The sequence below is a fragment of the Varroa destructor genome, unplaced genomic scaffold, assembly GCF_002443255.2.
Source record: "Varroa destructor unplaced genomic scaffold, Vdes_3.0 BEIS01000006.1, whole genome shotgun sequence".
NCBI lineage: Eukaryota > Metazoa > Arthropoda > Arachnida > Mesostigmata > Varroidae > Varroa > Varroa destructor.
In genome coordinates, this window is record NW_019211459.1 from 13,272,382 (window position 1) to 13,290,704 (window position 18,323).

Below are 18,323 nucleotides of genomic sequence, written 5' to 3' on the forward strand. Positions count from 1 at the left end.
AACCAGTTCGAAAATTGCCCGTCCGCTGGTGGCCGCGATGCCACCTAGAAAAATGAGTGCGGGTCTCATGGGGATTTTGCTAATCAGAATGTTTTGCGTTGATTATGCTCTGCTATGCCTGCTGAGTACCATGTTCGTCATTTGAAAGATGTGACCTAACGCAGACGGACTACAGCATATCAAAATGATTGTCGCATCTGGACTTTTTTTTAGTTTTGTCCATGTGGATAGCTATTTAGCTATTTGCATAAAAGTTCGTGATGGATTCCACAAGAACTAATGCTTTGTCACTGGATGTGTTTTGTGGAAATAAATTCAATGGAATTTGCGACCCGTATTTTGATGAAACAGCGAGATTTTGCTCCATCCGTTTCAGCGGGTCCGGCCCAAGACAAGCAGGATCGTTCGCCTGGAACGGCTCAATAAATACAAAAAAGACGCTAAAAAACACCGGAAATTACTTTCACTTAGTTAATCTTTATTGTCTTTTTCATTTGTCCGATATGAATAGCATCCTGTCTATATGTTGCCATTTGTGACCCAGGTTCGGGCTATCAATTTAGTTTGGTAATACTAGACGGGGGTACGTTATTATTTTGAATTCAATGATTCGAATCAATGAAGGTGCTGTTTATTAATAAATGAACGCAGCACAAAAAAATTCTATATCCCCAAACTCTATTCTTTCTTCGTTTTAAAAAACAAAGTCGAGTAAGACAGCTGTCTCTGTTAACGGTAAGCTCAGTCCGTAATCAATACCAGTGAATCAGTCCCCTTCATCGAAACCAGTGTAACCAGGAAACGCCCTGACATTATACCGCAGAAAATCGGCTAAAGAACAACTATTGTATATATCCCCTATCATGTTAGTTAACACATTCATGTATACATTCTCCTTAAATTAATCACTAATTTATAAACCTAATAAAATACACGCATGCTGAGTCAAGATACGAAAACGCAGACTAAATACGAATGAAACTAATGATTGAATTTCAAGTGAAACGACGTTTTGTCGAACCATTACCGAGTATTCACCTGAGCCAGACTGCAAGAGGGCTAGAACTGCCCCACGGTCCTGAACAGAATTAAGAAGAGTTTAATGAATTTCTTTGAAACGTATTAGTGCATTTGTGTTACAGCTCCATTGGAATGAATGCCACAGTCAACTCTGATATAAAAAAAGACCTTCTCACTTGTTCAAGTCGTGTGCGTATCACTGCTATCAATGTCCTGCGGGCTGTTTCTTCTAATAAACAGCTATTATTTATTAAATGTAACTTTATCGCTATTAATTTTACTTAAAATGTTAATTTAAAAAAATGTTAAAGAACTCAGTGATACCGCTCAGCTTCTCAAGCGGCCCATACAGGAATTAGTGGCATTACAGACTGACAGAAGCACCTCTAATAGGTGTTTACCGGAAAAACAATGGATGATATTAAGTTACAATCAAACTTCGTCCATTGGGATTGCTCAACCACTATATTCTTAAACGCCCTTCTCCAACGAAATTGTCAGAGACTTGAAATTTTTAAAGGGACTTCCGGGGGGCAATTCCAAAAGGATTTTAGGAAAGTCCAAAAAATGCAAAATCGCATACTTTTATGAACTCAGACGAAACTGAATAGTTTTTTTTCTATGACTACGGGTACAGAGTACACCGATAAACTTCAAAAAAATTGTCGCGGTCGTCGTGAAGGGACGCAGTGCTACATAACTAGCTGTAACACTTTCAATTTAATGTTGGTCTCTGCATGTATGTATCACATTACATTTACATTACATAACGACCTTTTTGAGGCTTTACTATTCGTTAATAACCTGTTAATGGGATATTGCGATTGAATAATTTCAGTATAGACTGTTCTAACCAATAACAGAACCTGTGGATGACCAGATAAATTTACTATATCTACTTAGTACCACTGATATTATTGTGAAATAATATGAACAACATTAGCCGATAAAAAGTCTACGGCGGATTCTCGTCACGCAATTGCAATTAATAAAGCAAAATAAAAGGAATGTAGATAAATCTTTTCTCGGTTGTTGATACTGCAGTTTTATCGAACACAATTAACTGTTAGGTTTTATCCTTTTGTCAGTTAGGTATAGCCTTGTAACGTACTTCAAGTATCTGAGATGTTTGCTTAATTTACTCTTAATAAAGGAACTTTATTTACAGCCTTATACCACTCAGAAAATAGAAAGTAATTGAGTTTTGAGGCGACCTCAAGGTATCGTCACACATATTATTCTCTATACTTTGATGTAGAGATGACCAAGTACTTTTTACATGTTTAGTACACGATTTGCAAAGTAGGCACGTTTCAGCTCTAGATAAAATGATGATACAGAAACTGTTCGTTATTATTTTGTTGATCTTTATTCTTTTATCATGATAGCATACTTGGCAATCGCTTACAGAAATAACGTTTTATTTATATAAAAAGTGAAAAATGTCACTCATGCCCGCTAACTTGTCTCCTCTCCCACCACAGCTGAAAATTTCACCACGAAAATCATTGTGTAGACAAATTATACAATAGGCAATATGTTAGCTACGGGTCGATTTCATTTTTCAAATCGACCCGCCATCACTTTGCTGCTATTGGCCAGCATTGGTCGCTACCGTTACCGCAGCTCTTCTCATTCGCGTCAGCGCGCCCGCTTCACGAACCAAACAAACAACTGCCTCCCGAGTTGTTTCGATGTTGGCCCGAATTCGTTCAGTCCAACGTCGTCATGGCGGACGTGCCGCTGGCTACTGCTGCCGTCTGAAGTATGTATATTTTGAAATGAGCGGGACGGTCCCACCATCAGCAACAGCTCCGTAGCACCGCCGCCGCCGCGCCGCCGCCGCGCCGCCGCCGCCACCGCCACTGCCGCCGCCGCCGCCGCCGCCGCCGCAGCAGCAGCAGCAGGGGAGCGACATCGACACAGGGCCGTCGTTGTCGCCGTAGGAGTGATTGTCGAGCCGATACGTCGTTATTGTACGCTTCCTGCTCGCTCCTCGATCTGCGGTCCGCTCGTTCTAGATCCAAGTGACAGGGCTGCCGATCTCCAAGTAGTCTCCTACTCTCCAACAGCGTAGTGCGTGTCTGTGCACGAGCATAAGTTGTATGCTCCTCTTACGAAAGTGTTTTCTATTATATGCATAATAGTACCGTAGAGAGAGAACGCAATAGGGGCAATAGTGAGGCATACAGCTGATCTTGTTTGCCGATTCGTTTTTTTCGCAAATACTAGCTGCGGTAACGGTAAGAGCGGCGACACGTAAAGTTAACGACGTGACTGAGTGACGATCAACACCCGACAGGCAACAGTGCGCTTGCAATGTTGTCCGGCGACAACAAAATCCGCCACTTTTATGTCGCCACCGTACACATAACACACGGAGTTTGTGTGACCGAGGAACATGTAACAACAGCGTTAGAATGTTGAGGCATCATATGGAAGGTGTGACTGAGAGAAGTCGGCTTTTTCGTTCGAAGTAGTGTCGAAACCACCCCACCACCGCCGTCAGTTGGTTCGATTCTCATGCGGGGCCTCGCATGTTATCTGTGTTGTCCTGTTCCAGTATGAGTGCACTGTCACTATATTAAAGTTGCGACAATGGTTTCCAGCCTATGCATGAGCCAGCTTTCCTCAGCTCTAGACGGTGTGGTTTGCAGATTGTTGGCGGACAAATTCGTCGACTGAAAGAAACGGCTATAATTTCTTGTCGTCGTTTATATTATCGTCGTCGTCGACGCCGCGATTTGCCTGTCGTCGTTGCGGATCAGCATGACAACGATTTTGGCCCGTTGCTGAAAGTAGGCTTTTAGCAACTAGCTGATACTTCAGGCTTGAACTACCTATACGTAATAATATAACACGGCAGAAACGATAATACCCTATTTCAAGTAGACACCAGCCTAAACTCGCTACTGGAACAAACGTTGGAGTATCTTTGTGTCCGATGAGGCCAGCCGAACCGATGATACTTCGACCTCGAATCTAACATATCGAGTGCAACATATTATAGGAAATATAGAGAAGGAGAAAAGAAGTCGGTGTGCATTCTTTTTTGCTTCGTTCTTGTCGTCAGGAATTGTCGGTAGTTCACTGGTTGACCCGCGTACTTTTTGACTCGGCCGCGGTCTTAAACAGCGGTGCTACCGTCAGTAGTGAACTGTGTGCTAAATACGCTGGTGTTGTTCTAAGCGCTTCCGTTCTAGCGAGTCCTGTGTTGACGGCAACGATTCTTGTTGCAGCGCCGACAACGACACCGACGACACGACGGAGCAGAACGGAACGAATGGGAGCGACATCGTCCACGGGTCCACGGAGTTAACGACGTCTACAAATGCGACGGAAACAGCGATCGTAGGAATGGTCCGTCGCCGGAGGGAGAGAAGAAATGGTCAAGAAGTCCTTTTCAACGTTGTTGTTTATTCGTATCTATTGATGATAGGAAAATGAGGAGGAACCCCTCAACGAAGAATGCCCAGAAATACGAACTACACTAAAACAGTCGCTGAGACGACAAACGTAGGCGAAAGAAACAGAATCAACTAACTAACAAAACACGGACGACCACTTCGGAGATAAGAAAGTAGAAACCGCCGAACAGAAACTGACTGAGTTAATAGGTAGGTCGACTTAGATCTGGCTGTATCTCGTGTCGGTGTAAAATTAGCCCCAGTACCTCCCCGTATGGTGTGTATCGGACAATGTGTACGTAAAAGGATGGTTCAAAGGAGATCAGCAAAAGTCTTGGGCCGGAAAGAATATAGAAGAAACATCTTATTCTATTTTTGCCAGCATAGCCTCCAGCACACGGTAGGCGGTCAGAAATGGCGGAAAAATGAAAAAGGAGTTGAAGCACAGAGAGTTGGCATAGGAGCTCCGTGTGGTCTGAAAGAAAGACCCAGGCCCGGGTTTAACTCCAGAAAAATAATCGGCTCGCTGTCTCGTTGAATGTGCCTGCTTTAGGAGTTAACGTTGATTTCGATTGTTTTTGTTGTTATTGTTATTTTTATTGTGATCGTTTTGGGTGTGCATGCGACTACACAGACAGGCACCAGACGCTAGCATTATTTGGCTAACTGGTCGATTACTGTCGTGCCGCAGAATCGGTCTGCTGCTACAACAGCAATTGGATTTGGTGACGAACGAAGAGAAAATGGGGTCGATGCAGCCTTATCGTTGTAGTGTTTTCCCCCAATGGGTGATGATCACATTGTGCTGAACCGCTGTGTTATGTTTTCGGTAAGCGCCTGTGGTGGACTGGCTTCGCTATAGCTTCTGCAGTTTGTGGGAGTCCTACGTGCAACTGCAGGAACTTGTGGGAGCCTATGCTTATGCAGACCTACGTATAAACCTGTGGAAACGTTGCTGGCCTACAAGAAGGTGGGCTGAGGGGGCAGGCAACGTGAGCTTTCTATAAGTGCGTTTGTGTATTTGTTTGCAACTTTCCCAATCAACGCATTGGAAGACGAGTTGTCTCAACAGGGTTTTCAGAAGAAAATGGAAAGGCGAAGGAATACAAATAAGGTTTGTTAGACTCTGGCGTTGTATTACTGCATGAAGAGATGAGGATGCTTTGAGGAACGCTTCGATTGTGTCTATTATTTTATTGGTTGTCTCTATAGCTGATAGCCGCAGTAAATTACTGCTTCAGTACGGAAGATAGATCAGAAAATTTTAGTCTTGGAAATCTATTTTATTTATGGATTTCTAAGTTTAAGCAGAGAATAATTAATGCACATAGGAAATTGGGCTCATTGCGACTTGCAGACGATGGCCCCTTTGGACAATTGTTTACGTCCAAAATAACTCAGCTTTAACCAAAACACAATTTGAGCTTGGAATTTGAAAGAAGTCACCATAGCGTTATACAAATGAAAAATTATAAATATATAACTGTGGATATCCAGGCTAGTAAAAACGGCCATGTGGGTTGTTATTTTACTACAACATTAGGTTTAATAATGTAATTATGAGAAGTTCAATTAGTTTTGTATGTTCGAGCCCGGGTTGCCCCGTTTGAGAGCGACTTGGAAAATTACACTGATCAACATCATCATCGTGTTGTTGAAGTATGAAAATAAGCGTACACTTCTAATAACTGCATTATTTTATATAAATAATGCAGTAATAATTCGCAGAACTTACTTCACAACTTTCGTGGATTATAGGCGATGTAGCGATATAATACTATATACGCCTATGAACACCCCAAAACATGGCATCTCTCATTTTTGAAAGCCTGATTTTTAATTTGAATGATCAAATCTTGAAGCGAGACTCAAGGAACAGGAAACAGAATATTACTGCACACAACGAGCTTTTGTGGATGTTAATGAAATACTGCTGCATAAATGTTTACTAGCTAACATAAAATCTCTGTACCATTAACTTCGGCTGTCAATTACTACTTTACTTCGTGTTCATGCCAATTCATAATTACCGTTTTGGGTAATCGTCGGATTTTGCGTTTCAACTCTCCGTTGCATGCCTGTCTTCTTTACGCAATAATCAATGATTTAAAATAACCCTCTCCTAGTTGTCATAAATGCATTTCTCTTTTCAGTGTTAAAATAGTTGCTATAGTAACACTGTAAGCCACTTTGATGCCATCACCCTCTTTAGATTTGCCGTTTGTCCTGAATAAAGATATTTTCTTTTCTTATTCCGCCCGAGGGACTCTCATTTATTGCTTATCGCAGGACGTCACCGACTCATCGATTCGATCGAATATCCTGTACCTGACACAATACAAATATAGCACATCGACGATCGGTAAATCCCTTCAATAAACGTTGTAAATGAAAAAAAAAATCACAGAGCTTGTCCTTCAATGTTTATCTGTTTTGCTTTCACCTGTCTGAAATATCTTTGACGAGAAGAAAAACGTGTTTGAGGGACAGATTCTGAATCTGTTCGTTCCTAATGTTGAAAAGTTAGAAGTAATAAGGCGACCTACAGAAACATCGATCTTTCGGTCATAAAGTAACTTTTGGTTTCATTAGGAGAGCATTTTTACTATTCGCCGATGATTTCTACCTCTGTCTTTACTAACTGAACATATCTACACATAGCGACACCTGGTTTTCACAAACTCCCTCAAGTCTGTCAGTTGCTCACTTCCTGTGGAGGTTCTCGTATGGTGTAATCATCGGGGGGGCGGCGGAAACGATCCTGGAGAGTTAGTTTCGAACTTTTTTGTGGAAAAAAGTGCCAATTCAAGGTATCATAAATTGATCCAAGCTCAAGTTCTCCGCAAACACTCTATGCAGTTTGAATTCCCATCATAGCGGAAAACAAACAACTGCTGGACTATAGATATGTTCATAGATAACGTGTTATTAGGAACTTTCTGCTAGGTTGCATTTCGACGACATTTATAGCATTAATAAGAGTTATCAGATGCAAAACTGCGGGGCAGCTTATTGCTACTAATCTTGTTACGTAACAAGTAAGTTAATGTAGGAAAGGAGCAAAAGCGGCACCAAGCACTTGTTTGAAAACAAATAAGCAGCTGAAACACGAATTGTGCGCCCTGGTGCAAGTAAGAAAAATTCACATTTTCCGATTTCGATTGAGTTATTTCATTTATTTAGTTAAGTCGGAGTGCCAAAAACGATCCAGCCAAAAGCGTCATTCCACCTCAGAACCCGTGTTATCATGCAGTTGAAAACTGTGAAATCGACCTCGTAAGCTTATAACCGTTTCTGTAATTAATCCACACCAATTCGAAAACATCATGTGTCGCCCCCTTGTTTTCGAATCGCTAATGCATAATCTAATAGATATTTGGAAGAAAGCAGAAGCTATGTCGAAATACGGGAAGTGGCATGATGAGAACTGAAGTTACAACTCTTACATGATCGCTATATGACGTGCGGGCTGTATAGACAAAGTGATTCGTCATCGTATAGTCCCGAAGTTCGCTATCTGCATGTGCACATGCAAACATTATATACTCAATTGCCGAGTCAGAAAATTACCGGTATCGCAACATACATTTTTTTCTTAGCAAACTGCCATGCAACACGTAGCGGATGATGTTCGCAGGCATCTTGTGTGACGGAAAAAGTTACTACGTACGCACACTAAGTGTACATTGTATGCGAGTCGTACGTAGTCGAGTAAATTGATTAATACGGCACTCAACTGAAGAAGATGGAACTGCCCAATGTTGGCTACTCTCTTGTTCAGGTTATTTTATTAATAATTGTTAAATTATCAGATATATAACTTGACATCTTAATAGCTCAGCCTAACCTAATGAGTTGCCTTTCTTTTGTATGTTTGTTTCAATTTCTTGTACACACTAACTCACAGTTCCACTTGCTGTGGGAAGTTGACAACTCAAACCTGAAATTCAGAGCTGTAGAAAGGAAAGCAGTTTTAATTATTCCTTGCCGATTAATTATTTATTATTTTTTTTATTTTATATATATTAAAAATTAGAAAAGAAAAAATATGTATATATAATTAGAATATATACATGTAATATAATTAATAGCTCGCGGGGTTAAAAACGAGCTTACGTCTAGGATTTCACCAAGGGCGTATGAAGTACCCGGTCGGGAATAGAAAGCAAAATCATATCCTAAATACCTTTCTATTCCTTTGATTCGCACTGGATGGTTTGACTGCGTTTGCTATGTTGGAAGGTTTCCACATCGGAAGTTAAGATGTATTACAACGGCTTACGTTCAGCATTATTTTCTATTGCTTTAAATATAATAGCGTTTACTTCGGATGATAATCACAGTGGCGATGGCCGGGAACAGCCGTTGATTTACCCCTGCTGAATGAACAAGAACTCCACTCATAGAGTTAAATAGAAAACCAGCTACATTTTAAGTGCTGGATGGAGCCTATGGCGCTAGTGGGGTCGTGCAGAACACAGCCCTGAGCAAGCAAAGAAGCCTTACCGTGGGAAAGACAAAAAACTTCTGCTCATTTTTTCGCCTCGACTGAAGTCGTCACACGCTGTTCGATATTCGAACAATATCAAAGTCCGTGCTGTACACTGCAATAATAACTCGAGTAGCTAGAAGTTAGGGTCGACGACAACGTAAATCGCCTTACATAGATTATACTAACTTGCTGTTTTATTTTGTTATCGGCTGTATTAGGTGCAGATATCGTGTCCTATCCCGACACTAGCTTCCTGTTGTCCTCAGGTACCCCGTGCTGATCGTATTTGACTCTGATTAAATCACAAACAAAGCCGGAAGCATCTCAAATAGACAACTCCACGCGAAAGGGGAGGACGTTTAGCCTAACTACGAGCCTTTCAGGCCGCAAACCTCTGCCACAGCGGAGGCCATGCGGCCCGCCGTTCAAGACATCGCTCACCAATGGAGGTAGCTATCTTATAATATATATAATCATAAGAAATTACACCGGCAATTTTAATTCTTTTGATTGAGCAGCGCAGTACTAATAAACACTCTAAAAAATACTCCCGAAATGAGCTTAAAAAACACATGCTGTTACCCGTTTCTGAGCTGGTTGCCAAATCTGTTTAGATTAGCGGTGGCGAAAAAGTGTAACGTCACTTCTAATAAACCTACTTCCGATCATAGAGTGATAAACACCTCAAGCTTATCCAACACTGCACCCTCATAAAACGAGTACTGAAAAGATACAGCTTGTCTCCAATCCGAGAAAATAATGAAAGGAATGACAAAAGAAGTAATATCTGATTGAATTATTCTCCACTCAATTTTAGGTAGACCGGTTGCCCGACGGGCGGGCGCTAGTGGCGCTCTCATTAGCGGAACTTCGTGAGGCGTGTGGCACTCGAGGTCTAAGCAAGGGAGGGTCTAGGAAAGACCTTTCTGACCGCCTTAAACTTGTACGTATTTACATAAACGATCGATATGTACGACCGCACGTGAAGAGTCTTTGTATTCTGGTGCAGTACTGAAAATGTGAGAATTTATTTAAATTATTTTTCAAAATGTAAGCCACAAAAATCTCAGTAGTTGCTTCCGACAGGATTAAGCTAGTAATATAATCATTGTATGATAGCTTATCAGAACAAGTCATCGTATTTACGATCTTTGTCACAATAGGGATTTATTATGTGTCGCTATGACTTGGTTCAGAACTACTCATAGATCCTTGCTGTATATTGCCTATCGTATTCGATATAATATACTCTAAAGTAGCATTGGAAACAATGTCCGCGCGTGAAATGAACGAGTGGTATAGTAGATGGCTGACATTGATGAGACAGGGAAGCCACCACTTGTCAATTTTCACTTTCGTTGCAAAGGGTTACAAATCGATTAACCGATTAAAATATTTGCTGTTTGCAGAGACTTGAGCTTGAAAAACTTCGCGAGGAATCCACGCGAAAAGCCAAGGCAAAAGAGGATGTTGTGCCTAATATTGGTTTGCAGGTGATACCCTTTTGTCCAATCTTCCGTCTTTTTAACTTTCCATCTTTTAAGCCATTTTGGCCCATTAAAGACTGTGTAGCTAACGTATCATAGAGATAACCGCACATGAATATCGCTTTAGAATGTTCGTCGCTGTTTGGCCAACATTTTACCCCAATAAAGGCAGCACATGTTCCATATATTTCAGAAATTAACGCGCGAATTCTGTATAATAGTAGTAGTAGTAGTAGTATATTTGCACTAGGCAATTTAAGTGGGCAGAATCTCCCATAACCAAAAACACTACCATTGCGGCGTGAAATCTGCTGTGTACCATAATTGCCAAGAAAGTGTGCCCTACTGTTTTCTGTTGTTTTTTTTCTCAGGACACAGCCGTTGGCCAGTCCGACATCGTTCGGCAGTACCTCGAGGCGCAACAGCGCCGGTTGGAGTTGTTCGCCCAACATGGTCAGACGGGCGGCCAGCCACAACAGGTACAGAGTTTCCAGGCCACGGCAAACGCAACAGCAGTTACAGCAGCGGAACACGTATCTGCTACAGCAGCGAGCGCCGCCGCCGGTCAGTACAACCACACTCAATCCCCTGGTAGCTACGAGCACAAGAGCCCCAAGGGCGTCACCGACGGTCGATCGGCCGCTGGCGTTACTAATGCGAAAACTAAGGGTATTACTACTCGAAAAAACAAAAGTACTGTTGCGGCGACAGAGAGTTCTTCGACAGCTTATCGAGGCGCCCTAGGCACATCGTCTATAGGTACCACCAAAGACGCGACCCTAACGGATGGTGGTCACGCAGCTGCTCATTCGGGTGTTAAATCTGGGAAAGCAACACGTTCGCGAACGGCAAGCAGTAATTTTCATAATGCTATGGCCGTCAGTAAATTTGATATGCTACCGTCGCCGACGAAGAAGACACGTCTCGGGTCGACACTTCCGTCAGCGCCTGCGTCAGGGACAGGAACGGCGACATTAGGGAGCGTCGTGCGAGAAGACCAACTGGTGTCTTCATTGTCTGCATTGCAGACGACGAAACGACGGCGAGGCGTTGTGCAGCCACCTGCTACGATCTCGAAAACTGAGCCCGTCACGGCGGTGAAAAGTAGTCCTCGAATGACAAAGATTACTACCAATCAGGCGGAGCAACAGCGCGTTGCAACAGTACAACCAAAGCCTGTTGTCGAGCCAGTGATTACGCTGCCTGTTCAGGGGGCCACACCAGTTCCTATGAAGCGAGGTCGTGGGCGACCTAGGAAAAACGCAGTTCTTTCCTCAGTGGCGCCACAATTATCACCAACAGCGTCAGCCCCTACCATCTCAATTGCGCGTGAAGCGCCAGCAGATCGACCCATTACGGAACAACCTGTTCCAATGGATCAGGTCGAACCGGTAGTGAAGTCGGGCAGCAGTTCTGCGACTACTAGCAGCAGTTTACGAGATAGGGGTAAAGATAAGGAGCGAACGTTAGCCGATGAGACAAAGACGCTCAAGCTGGCGAAAATTACTCAAAGTGGACAGGAAGAGCGGACGAGTCGAAATGCGACAGTGGCAGGAGCGTCGACGATCGCAACAAAAAGTAATGGGAAAATAAAGTTGGATAAAAGCCCGTCCATCGAGTCTGTCAAGGCATTGAAGGACAAGGCGCAAGATGTGGCGAAGCCTCCCAAAGAGATTTTTGCCAGCAAAAGGACGGAACGAACGACAAATCGAGCCGATAATCAGATAGAATCAATATATAAGGAGACCAAGGAGGGCCGACCGACGCGAGGAAAGCGTCTCAGATCTCAGGACGATGTGACTGCAGCGACTCCGTGTACTGGCGGCGGCGGCGGCGGCGGCAGCGGCGGCGAGCCGAACAAGAAGCTCAATAAATCGAACCGCCATAACAAAGACAAGGATGTTAAAAGTACTGTAGTGGTTACGGCAATAAAAAGTGTGCCCGCTTCGGCACAAGAAAAACTCACCGATGAGGATGCCGCTGCTCAGGAGGTAAAAAAAAAGATAATAATTTATCTTAAATTATTTGTATTCATGTTACCGTTCTGCATTTGCACATTTTGAAGTATGACAATATTTGTATAGCGCTACGTAGTGGACTTCATGCACTCCGTCAACACCATGGTGGTGACTTTGTTTTTTTCGCTATAAAGCTCGTGGTAGCGCATTTGTGCAATGTAAAAACCGCACCGCCTAATATGATAACCATTGTGGACTTACGTTCATACCATTTCGAAACGACGCAGACTCACAGTTTGTTACAACCACGTCACCATAACGTTAGCATTTACTACTCATTGACCTGTGGGCAAAATTTGCCAGCGTAATAAGCGCCTGTAGACATGCACATCTAGGCATGGGCACACACAAACGCATATTATAAAACGCTTTAAATTGCTTTGATACCGCTATATAACCTCACTGAAAAACTAATACGAGCCAAACAGAATACGATGTGCAGGAATTTTTATATATATATATAAGTGGGTCGACATCAAGGGTTGATCCTAGATCACCTCGCACGTATCTACGAAATACGCAAAAAAAACCCTTTTTGCAGCATCCGAAATTATTCTTACGTTACTAAATTAATATGAAGTGTTATTGCAGTCACATTTCTATGATAAATGAGCAAGTTTTCATTAGAAACAAATCTAGTCATTCGATTTATACGAAGCTATAGTTTAGCAGATACCGTGCATTCAATTCAAGTCTATTTATCCAATTAAGGCCAGTTAATAAAAAAAAAATTGCTTCCATCTACAAGTGGCATTGCAATACATTTTTGAACTCAGTGTATAGAGAAATAAATGTTCTCAACACCCGAACACGATGCACCGATACTTTGTTATGTATACAGCGTTCGTACCTATGAATGCCGTTTCGCACACTCTTATTATTGATGTCTTCGCCCAATTGCAATTGGCCTACGCTTGCACAGAGTCTGCCTGTAGACGATCCAATCGAAGCGGCTCTTCTGGCCCTTCACGGTGGATGTGACGACCCTGCACTTCCGACAGCAGCTGAGCATCAGCCGTCGTTACAAGTACGACAAGAAGCAGCACTGGCACCCCCAACTTCCGCACTATCCCGGCCCGGCAAGGTAAGCTGATCATAAAACGGCTTCTTTTCTGCGTTTTTTCTATCGAAGTTTCTCTTTCTCTTTATACATCTATGCACATAGATTGAATCTTGTTCTCTTCCTTCGTAGCGGAACGCACGAAAGCATGCATCCGTGTGAGTAAGTTACTAACTTAGAGTGTAATAGCTGACGAAGTAAATTCTGTGAAAACGGTAGAATCTTATCCACTCAAGGTATATCACAGCGGCTTTTAAAATTGTTGGATATCTTGAAGCACAAAGGTAGGAAATGCCTGGGCGTTATGAATTATTTTTTTAAAATGTATTAAGCTTTTTCTAACTACAGAGAAGTTACACTAAAATACTGTAGGTAGAGACGTAACATGCATTGCTATCTCAAGGGCTAATTACAGTTCTGAGCAATTAGTGGGGCTAACGAGGCATTGTTACTACTTACTAACGGTACATATTCTAGACATCTGTAGCGCATAGACTGCATTAATATTTTACACGAAAAGAAGAAAAATTAAAGTACTTCGTTTTAGACATCATACAGCTAGAAGATCTGTAGTAACAAGATAATAAATGGGTTTTGATAAAATTTCGTTTGCGTTTTTAGTTTGACAAATGAGTAGCATAAATAGAAAATATTTAATGCCAAATGAATTTGAAAAAAAAACCAACCACTATGATAAGCTTGTAGATCAGCCATGAGTGTATTAATTTATGCAAGGTATTTTTCATTGGCAAACTGCAGATGTATTCTAGGATTTAAATTTCATATAGTCTCTTTTAGCTGCTCATAGATCGGAAGTTATCTGTTAAAAATTAAGGGACAACTGTTTATAAGCGGTCAGAAAGACGGTTTTTAGCTTGTGCCGAGTACTTATTTTGGGTGGCTCTTCGCATTGCAGGGTCGTGGTGGGGCGCTTCGCGAGATGAGGAATCAGGCGTCCTCCACTGAGCGAGCACCGGCTAATACAAAAGCACTGCCTGAAGCTGCCTCGGAGTCTTCCTTGTCTACCTTACCTGTTTTGCCTGATGTTTCGTCGCCAGAAAGAACTGAGAAGAAAGTACGTTTATCAGGAACCACAATTGAATGGACCCGATAAATTAGTTGTATAATATTGAACTATTTTTTGTAATCTTGTCATTGCTTAAAAAACACTAGATGCGAACAACAACGTCAGAACGTTACTCCACATGATGTAAAGCTCATTCCGTCTCAATTCTGACTTCAATTTATTACAAGCTTAACTTCGTTCAACCCTCTAGTCTGTTCTTAAAAAGTCAGAAAATATAACGCGTTTTTATTGAGGGAATTTTGACTCATAGGTTTTAATCCTAAAACAGATGCCTTCAGGTACTGTATTGTGCTTATTAATTCAGTGGCAGTCAGATCCATGAGCAGCCTTCTGTAAGCGGTACATTTACATAGCGAACTGAGCAAACTCACGCCAGCGTCGTGTCAATGCATATTAGACGCTTAGTTAAATATTTGTTGTCTAAAACGCAAAATATCTTTTTTTTTTTTTTTTTTTTCTGTTTAGACGAGTCCAAGTGCTACGACGTTTACGAAGGAAACATCCAGTTCTTATGACATTAAGGAATTGCTTAGTAAATCATCACCATCTGGATCGATTAAAGCAGCGTCTGTCAGCCCTCCTTCGGACCGCTCCGACACGAGAAGGTCAGACCGCAATCAGCGCGAGACCCGCAAGAGATCCAAGGTTAGTTTGGTATTCAATGAAAGATAATCGGCACATGAACGTTGGGCCATGATACAAATAAAGAATTTAAACGTATAATTTTGTGGCTTAAAGCTCAGAAGTAATTGGTCAAATTTAATCATTTCAATAAGATATATTCTGTACACTAAGTTCATTTTATATTGTCACGAGCGTCGACCTTTAAGCCTATTCGTTGTTTAATTTGATCTCTCTTAATGTGTTTTTCGCAAATCGTGATTGTCAATACCTTTCTAACGGTTTCCAATCGTTCCAATTTTAGGTTGAGAATATTGTGCAAAGGTTGGCCCGAAGGGAAGGTCGCTGTTCAAACACGTCTGTGTCCTCAACTGATAGTGCCCAAGCCGTTAGTCTACGAGAGCCTATCGTACTGTTAGAGAGGACCGAACTGACGGCAAAACAACTAAGTGACACTGCGCCCCCTGTTACCGTTTCAAAAACGAACTTGAAGCAAAAAGCCGAGCAAGCAGAAATCAAAATCGCATTATCCCAGTCAAAGGAAGCTGAAAGCAGACTACAGAAATGTCATGCGAATGACGAAAGTCGAAGTCCTGACATACAACGGCTTCCTACACCACCCCGATCAAAGAGGCCACGCCGAGAAAATGGCGCTGCTACTACAGCCACCGAAAGCGGCGGAAGTGCTTCTGAAACCACTATTGCATTAAGTAGTTGTATAGGTTGTTCCAATGAAACTCAGACCTGTGAAGCTCGGAATGAACCTGGCACTGCTCCACCTGCAAGGAGCACATCACTTGGTGAGTTTTGGCGATTTATCAGAAGAAATATTGTACGACGTAAATTTCGTGTAAAACAATACGCTTCATTTTATAGTCCGAACCGTACAGCCATTGAGTTTTACCTTATAAAGATACGTAAAGAAACACGATAAATGGTCTGCTTCGTTGCAAACGACAATTAACATTTTCTAATATTCCACTAAAATTTTTCTTTTTTTTTTGCGCATATAGATGACTGCGTATTGCGGTTGCTCGGTGCGTCCCCAATAAAAGCGTTAGTTGAAACTAAGCCCCCTGAACCAACGTCGTTAAAAGCAGCTTTCGATCCAGCAGACACACGTAACGATAGCGGTAAAGGTAATAAGCAGCAGGAGTCACAACGACCGCAACCCCAATTAAACATGGCGACTACCTTGCAAGCGACGTAAGTAATGTTCGACGGAGGTATATGCATTAATAGTTAAGGATTATTAATTTATGCCTTATAAATGAACATGGTTTCTTTAAATGAATTGAATGATGATGTTCATAGAACTCGCAAATAATCTGGAAAGGTTTGTTATGGGATCCTCTTTATTCGCTTCTGAAGTTTTTACTTTTCACGTTTGTTTCTCTAGGTTAAGGCAGGTACGGCGTCAGCTTCCAATGGAACATACGACTGCGCCAGTTGACGCTCCAGAAACGGAAAGCCTGCTTTATAAGCAAGTGAAGAACACGTCTTCTAAGGAGAGGCACGAGCAACCAACTAGCACCGCGGTCACGCCCAAAGAATCGTTTTTTACATCTTCTATGTATAGATGTTCGGTGACGCCGGCAACGACGTCTGGCCGACGAGATTCTGTTGAGGCTGCAGTTGCCGCCCTCATTGGTGAGCCCTATGAAGAAATAACAGTCTACCAATCTGCCAACGTGGCTTCCAGCAAATTAATGAAAAGTGGTGGGACCGCCCTTCGTAATGAAGCCGCTGAAAAAGCATCAACGCCAGCGTCAACAGTCGTTAGCCACCTCGCCTCGAAAAGTTCCCTCAAGAAATACTCGTCCACAACTTCATCCGCATCGAACGCGGTTGCCGCTACGGCGTCTACCTCGTCCGCTACAACAGGCCGAGAGCGCTCTTCGCGTTGTCAGAGAGATGACAACGCTAAAGTGCAGGCTTTAGATTTCGTTAAGGGTAGTGCAAAATCAGCAGTGACGACTACAGCTACCGTATCGAACACTGTTTCGGCAGCGACTAGCGGTGGGAATAGTTCCGGAAATGGCACACGCAGCTCAAGAAGTCGATCATCGCGACACCACAATAAAGCAGATGTCTTAGCGGACAAAGTCAGCGTAGAGTACACCGACAAAAGCATTACCGAACACTCTTACAAGACAGCTGTTAATGATAATACCTCTGTTCCGGATGAATCTGTATTGACCCAAGCAACGGTGTCGCCGTCAGCAAGTGCGATGAAGGTACGTCGCAGCGATAGTGAGCAACATTTAGCGCAGTTGTTTACGCCGATATCTTCTACGGTACCGGCATTAACTAAAACTAGCATTAAACAGCAGTTTGAACTAAATAAGTCAGAGCTAACCATCGTAGGAAAAGAGGTTCAGAAGGCCGGTGAAAGCAATATCGAAAGCGGGCCGGAATCCCTCCCTGCGACGATACCAACGAGAGAACGTCGAGGTCGACGAAAAGCTGCAGCAAGTGTTCTGTTAGAAAGCGATCCTCCACAATTGGTTCAATCGATAATGAAACTAGAGGATACTGCTAGACCGAAAGTGGAAGCAGCATTGGTCCATACTACTGGCAGTTGTGACACAATTGCAGATGAGAAATCAGCTGATCGTGACAGGCAAGCTGCAGATGCTGTTTCCAAGACTACGGCGCTTTATATCGAAACTGCACAGAATGCGATTAGCGACAAACGCGAGAATAATAAAGCAGTTGGAGTAGACGACGTGGTCGTCGTCCAGTTGCAGAGCATCGCAGCAGACGATGCACGGCCAAAACACGAGCCCAACATGAGAGTAGTGCAATCATCCGCACCCCAAACATCAAGAGAGCCAAAGGTTGAAGTTGAACATTTAGTCAAGATCGATACATCTGGCAAAGAGGACACTAAAAGATTAGCTCAGTCGATTGACCACGATGGACCCAAATCAGAGGACACTTTGTGTGACGACGTGGAATCAGTCAAGCTAGCCGAATCCTTACAGAGACAAAATCTTAAAACTGTCACAAATACGGATGTCGCCTCGACAGGGGATATTGTAAACGAGAAAACGATCCAGGAAGATGTCATCTCGAAAGCTACCGACAAAGGTAAAGCTAAGCAAACATGTCTGGCTATAGTCACGAAA

General features: G+C 42.6%; 1 protein-coding gene across 2 annotated transcripts in view; it reads left to right on the forward strand.

Annotated features, from left to right (window-relative positions):
- Positions 1 to 2,676: 2,676 nt before the first annotated feature.
- Positions 2,677 to 18,323, forward strand: part of LOC111252519 (uncharacterized) — a 32,561-nt gene continuing 16,914 nt past the window's right edge. Inside the window, exons 1-11 of one of the 2 annotated variants that reach the window (XM_022810586.2) lie at positions 2,677 to 5,541; positions 9,138 to 9,368; positions 9,737 to 9,862; positions 10,329 to 10,412; positions 10,778 to 12,397; positions 13,347 to 13,508; positions 14,401 to 14,559; positions 15,037 to 15,216; positions 15,497 to 15,992; positions 16,206 to 16,398; positions 16,592 to 18,285. In XM_022810586.2, coding sequence (XP_022666321.1) covers positions 9,363 to 9,368; positions 9,737 to 9,862; positions 10,329 to 10,412; positions 10,778 to 12,397; positions 13,347 to 13,508; positions 14,401 to 14,559; positions 15,037 to 15,216; positions 15,497 to 15,992; positions 16,206 to 16,398; positions 16,592 to 18,285 — 4,720 coding nt within the window. In that variant the 5' untranslated portion in view covers positions 2,677 to 5,541; positions 9,138 to 9,362. The remainder of the gene's footprint in view (positions 5,542 to 9,137; positions 9,369 to 9,736; positions 9,863 to 10,328; positions 10,413 to 10,777; positions 12,398 to 13,346; positions 13,509 to 14,400; positions 14,560 to 15,036; positions 15,217 to 15,496; positions 15,993 to 16,205; positions 16,399 to 16,591; positions 18,286 to 18,323) is intronic. The other variant, XM_022810587.2, reaches the window with a different exon arrangement.